At 41.3% G+C, this 5,975-nt stretch overlaps 1 protein-coding gene across 1 annotated transcript; it reads left to right on the forward strand.

The window, feature by feature from the left end:
• Window positions 1-230: 230 nt before the first annotated feature.
• LOC131243609 (aquaporin TIP1-2-like) lies at window positions 231-2,378 on the forward strand. The gene is made up of 3 exons (XM_058243088.1): window positions 231-463; window positions 593-843; window positions 1,721-2,378. Exons 1-3 carry the CDS (start codon window positions 331-333, stop codon window positions 2,093-2,095), a joined length of 759 nt encoding a protein of 252 aa, XP_058099071.1. The 5' UTR covers window positions 231-330; the 3' UTR covers window positions 2,096-2,378.
• Window positions 2,379-5,975: the final 3,597 nt, after the last annotated feature.

The following is a 5,975-nucleotide window of genomic DNA, read 5'->3' on the forward strand; positions in this document are numbered from 1 at the left end:
CATTCTTCTCGCCGATATTCCACAAACCGAGATTCACTATCCACATCCGACCATACACGTGTAAAGAGATGAACGATCAGGAGGCCCGCCCATGAGCTGTGCAGACAACGACGAGTGCATTCGAGAAAAGGCCGCACCATTTTCCTCTGGAGAAAAAAAAAAAAAGCTGATACCGGCAACCGGCTGTAGCCGGTTCCACAACCGTTATCTTAGTTATATAAGCGGCTGAAGTAGAGCATGAAAAGAGAAGAAGCATAACACAGAAGCAGAGTAGAGAGGAGAGGATTTTAAGCTAATTCCCAGCTCAAAAATCTCAAAAAAATCTCAAAAATGCCACTCAGCAGGATCGCGATCGGGACTACACATGAGGTGCGCCATTCAGGCGCCCTGAAAGCCGCACTGGCCGAGTTCGTGTCGACACTTATCTTCGTCTTTGCCGGCGAAGGCTCCGGCATGGCTTTCAGTAAGTTCTATTTTTTTTAAAAAAATGGATTTGATTTTTAACTCCAATTACGGTTCTAACCCAATTCGTAGAATTGAGAAATAAGGTCTAATTGGATTTTTAAAAAAAAAAATAAAATAATTTTGGCAGATAAGCTTACCGATAACGGATCGTCCACACCCTCCGGCCTAGTTGCGGCGGCGTTGGCGCATGCTTTCGCACTTTTCGTAGCGGTGTCAGTCGGCGCAAACATCTCCGGCGGCCACGTCAATCCGGCGGTGACCTTCGGCGCATTCCTTGGCGGGAACATTTCTCTCTTCAGGGGAATTTTGTATTGGATTGCGCAATTGCTCGGATCAGTCGTTGCTTGCCTGCTTCTTAAGTTCTCCACCGGAGGATTGGTAAGTGATCGGTATTAGAAATATATAATTTCAATATATTCATTTTTATTCATTTTCCATGATTAGATTGTAATTTATTTAATATAGATTTGATTTAATTCTAATCGTCGAATATAGTGGTTGAGATTGGAATGATTTAGAGCAGATAGATAGAAGATGTGGTGGGCCACACGCTCGATTAGATTAGTGTGGTGATCATATTTGGAAATTTAATTCTAATCGTCGAATCCGATGGTTGAAATTGTAATGATACAGAGCAAATAGATAGTAGATGTGGTGTGCCACATGATCGATTAGATTAGTGTCGTGATCATGGTGCCGTAAAGGCCGATATGGGAACGTAAAGGCCCTTATATAAAGGTAACAATAACAACCGTTGCATGCTATGATCGGTTATGAAAAAATTGACCTCTAATTGCCGTTAATAGGACGTTACGTCCCCCATAAAGGTTATAATAGCTCTGTATTAGCCTATTACGGGACAAATACAAATTTTTCATACTTTTTAATCAATATTACAGGGTAGATACCAGTTTTTCAGGAATTTTTCAATAAATATATAAATAAGAGACATCATAACAGACGTTCCAGAGCCATAACAGCCATTATACCTTGTATCATAAAGGAACAGTGGTGGCCGTTACGGCCTCCTGTTACGGAACACCTTGGTGGTGATCATATTTGAAAATTTATGAAAATTGAACTATTTAAAATGTCTAATTGTGTGATGATCTTGATTTGATTCAATTTCATTACAGACAAACTCAGTCTTCCCTCCATCAACCGCGCTGTGTTCATATTTGGATATTTATGACTATTGAACTATTTCAAGTGTCTAATTGTGTGATTATCTTGATATGATTCAATTTAATTGCAGACAACCTCAGCTTTTGCTCTATCATCCGGCGTAGGCGTCTGGAACGCAGTGGTGTTCGAGATCGTGATGACATTTGGCCTTGTCTACACCGTCTACGCCACAGCTCTGGACCCAAAGAAGGGGAGTCTAGGGACCATTGCGCCGATCGCCATCGGTTTCATCGTTGGTGCTAACATCCTAGCCGGTGGTGCATTTGATGGTGCATCGATGAACCCAGCTGTCTCCTTTGGCCCAGCTGTGGTTAGCTGGACATGGACCCACCAATGGGTCTACTGGGTGGGCCCACTTATCGGCGCTGCGATCGCTGCCCTCATCTATGATTTAATCCTTATAGGAGAGAGCACCCATGAGCAGCTCCCCACCACTGATTACTAGGTGGGCCATCATCTATCAAGGAATGTGGGGTTGCATGTTCTTTTCTCTTTAGTGGGCGCATTTGCATGTGAGCTGTTTTTTACTCTTCGTTTCTATGCATTTGGTATGAGTGTTTGGTTGCATGTTGTTTTAGCTGTAGTTGGGATGAAGAGATGTTTGGCTTTGTTGAATCTGTGAATTTTACTGTTTTTGGCAATTGTAACAAAGTCAGTGTACCTCTCTCTAAAAAATGTGGGTTGGATGAGTCTTTATTTATTTATGTGTTTTGCGACTATTTCATTTTCGTACGTATTTTTGCTGGAGTGGTTGGACTGCAGTGATGATTTAATATTCCTTTGGACGGTCAGTTAAAGTTGTGGGCCATGGTCCACAGAGACATGTGGTAAAAGATTAATACTCTTAATGAGTAAAGCTGCAGTGGTCCACAGGTACATGTGGTAAAAGATAGAATACTTTAGAGCAATGTTCAAGTGCTCTCAGAGTACTATAAGTGACAGTACTCTTAGTTGCATTAGTTCACTTTGACAATCTAGTTGATTGATCTGAACCGTTCGTTATGTTCAGAACAAATTTCATGGGCTACAGTGTAAAAATCGCACACACTAAATGTTCAAATCCATCTTTAATTTGGCCTTCTTTTCTGTAGCCATCTATTTTCCAAACCATGGATGGGATGGTTAGATCGTCTGGCAAATGTAACTATTTAGTATCATGATTGTCCTGCCAAATGGATCAGATTACTGATTGGGCGTATTTTGTGTAAATGATCTTGGCCGTCCATGTCTAAGGTCATTGATCAATGGATAATAGCTGGTCGATCAGTGTGATTCTTTCACGGTAGCTCAGGAAAGGTGCATTGGACCTAATGAATGGTCTAGATCAATGAAATGGACTGTCAGAGTATCTCAATGCAACAGGAGCACTATAAAGTGTCATCAGAGCACTGGAGTATTTCTCTTCTTTAATGCTCTGGCAGAGTGTGATGAATAATGCGCAGGCAGGGTAGGTTCATGCATGGTGGCGTATAATTAATTCAAGCCAACCGTGCAAAAGTATGAGGACCAGTTCAGATATGTGTCATGAACAAAATATTAATATTATCTGGTAATCCTATCTATTGGATTGCTGGACATTTATTGGACGGTTAAAAATGAGAAATATCCAATGGTCTCATTTAAAGCAACAAGTGTCCAGAAATGGTTAGGATTGTTTTAAGATTATAAATTAATGACGGTGTGTTCCACAATTAATTCATTTTAGCTGGGTTAATACATGCCACGTATACCATTTCTACTTGCCCGTGTATCAAGCGTCACAGGCAGTCGGAGTATCAAATAACTCCGCGTGATAAATAGAAGTACAATTATTGAAAAGTTACAGCTGTTGGATCTGATCTTGTCATGCGTGTACGAACGGGTAAAATCCAATTGATGTGATTTGGACGGTGCCCTGTCTTGGACAGGGACCACTGACTGGATGGGCCAGGTCGGTTCATGTGTGGCCCTGCATATGGTGGAGATATTTCTATCCGTGTGAAGGGATTGAAAACGATTTGTGAGAAATTGATCTACACAAGCAACGGGATTCTTGCGGAATATAGCCTCCAAAAAGGAATTGGACGATGCAGATGTTAACTTCACGTATGTGGAATGCGGTGGAGCACATGATCATTCCATGAGAAGTAACGTGGACCATCCATTCTGCTTTCATCTGCCTCTTCTAGATGAAGTCGGCCTTCTTAGGTCCTCCTTTACGAGGGACAGGAGAGGGTGAGATGGACGTGAATTGCCAGTGTCACCACCACCGGCCGCAGGAAGTTCCTGTGGTTTGAAGATATGTGGGGTCCACTCCGTTCATCTGTTTTGCATGATTCTAATAGTGTAAGAATCCAAAATTCAGACAGACCCAAAACTCAGATGGGCCACTACAGAAAACAGTGAGATCGGAGACGTCCACTGTTGAGACCTTTCTGGAGCTGACCAAGATGTTTATATACCATCTAAACCGTTCATGCAGTTATTACTACTCATGTAAACTGTAATTATAAGTATGATCTAAATACAAAATTTCAATGGCACCCACAAAGTTATAAATGGTGGGCATTCAATCCCTGCTATTACGCGTGGTGTAGCCCACCTGAATTTTGAAAATTTTGAACTCATGTCCTATTGTGGTCCTGGGAAACCGATGGACGGAGTGAAATTGACACAGGAATCTCTGTGGGTCCCACATGGCTTCCAACCACAGGAACTTACTGTGGCCGGTGGGGTGGGGGTGGCAGAGGCAATTCACGTCCCTCTCAAGGCCACAACAGGACATCGGTTTCTCAAGGCCACAGGCCCACAATAGCACATGATTTCAAAAATATGAAATTGATCAGGGGTGCTACACCACACCGAAACAGCAGGGGATTGAACGCCCACCATTGGAAACCTTGTGGGGGCCCACATAGCTTCGGAATTTTATGCGTGGAGGTACACAAGCAATCCGTATCCACGAGTGGAGCTGGCACAGGACGACTCGACTCGTTCTTATTCAAACCGAGTGGGTGAGTCGATTTGAATCGAGCTGACTTTGTCCTATCTGAACTTAAATCGAGCCGAGTTCGAGTCACCCTGTAACTTGACTCAACTCTGACCCGAAATCTAAATCAGTACTGGCTCGAAACTTAACTCACATATATATATATATATATATATATATATATAAGCAAAACAAACAAACAAACAAAAAAAAAAAAAAACTCAAATACAACGTTTCATATATGAGATGCGGTGTAGTTGATGAAGATATTGCAATTCTAGCAGGTAAATCTAGGTTTTGAGTTATGATTTCAGCCCATGAATACCTGCACTCACACTTGACCTGTGATTAGGTACTCATGACCGAATCGGACTCAGTCTGGATTAGTTCAGGCCAAACCCAGACTGGGATCGGGTCATACCAAGTCAGGTCAAGTTCGGGTCAAGCCTATTTCAAAACTAGATCAAGCCGAGTTAGCCCTAACTCAAGCTATCCAGGAGGGAGGGAGAGTTTCAAAATTATGACAGGTGGAAATTGAAAGACTCACTGATTTGAGCCTTTGCCCCTTAGCCTACTTGTAGCTGAACCCAATTAGCTCAACCCGTGGTATCGAACTTGATGAGGTCAAACCAAAGCCCGAGTCTTATAACCATATATAATCCCCTCAATTTGAAGAGTGCACCAATCATCTACAAGCGTTCGTATTGCAATTAGTGGAACAAGTCATTTTCAGACACAAGATACAAAAGATAATTATTTTTTCTCCTCTTTTTTTGCATCTCATGACTAAAATATACCATGTACAACAAATAGTACACACACTTGTAGGTGATCAATCTTCATTTGTGCACTCATTTCTCAAGAAGAAAAGTAAAAATAAAATAAAATAAAATTGAAAACAAAAAAGTAAAACCATGTCGGCCAGAAAGGTTTTTAAATATTTAATTATTTACAGATATGATAATGAGTTTTGTTTCATTAGGATGGCTTTCCATGCATCCAAGCAACTCCTTCCAAATAAGCCTTTAAGCAATGAGCTGATTGCATCTTAGATATAAGGAATCCTTTGAATCCGGCCTTCAATGGATTTCTTTGGTCAATCTAGGCTTTCAGGGATTAGGGACTTTGTAAAAGAAAATGCCTTATATAGTTGTTGTTTTTCGCTTGTCATTCTCGTCTTTAAGAATGGAAGCCGATTCAATTAATGTAGGTTTTTTGGAATTATTATTATACATTCCCATTTAATAGTAGGGGTGCAAATGGGACGAAACATTCGATGCACCATTCGGCCTAACCCAATGAAAAGTGGGTCTATGGTGAAATATTGATCCTAGAGAACAGGTGTGAGCACAAAAGT

The sequence above is a fragment of the Magnolia sinica genome, chromosome 4, assembly GCF_029962835.1.
Source record: "Magnolia sinica isolate HGM2019 chromosome 4, MsV1, whole genome shotgun sequence".
Classification (NCBI taxonomy): domain Eukaryota; kingdom Viridiplantae; phylum Streptophyta; class Magnoliopsida; order Magnoliales; family Magnoliaceae; genus Magnolia; species Magnolia sinica.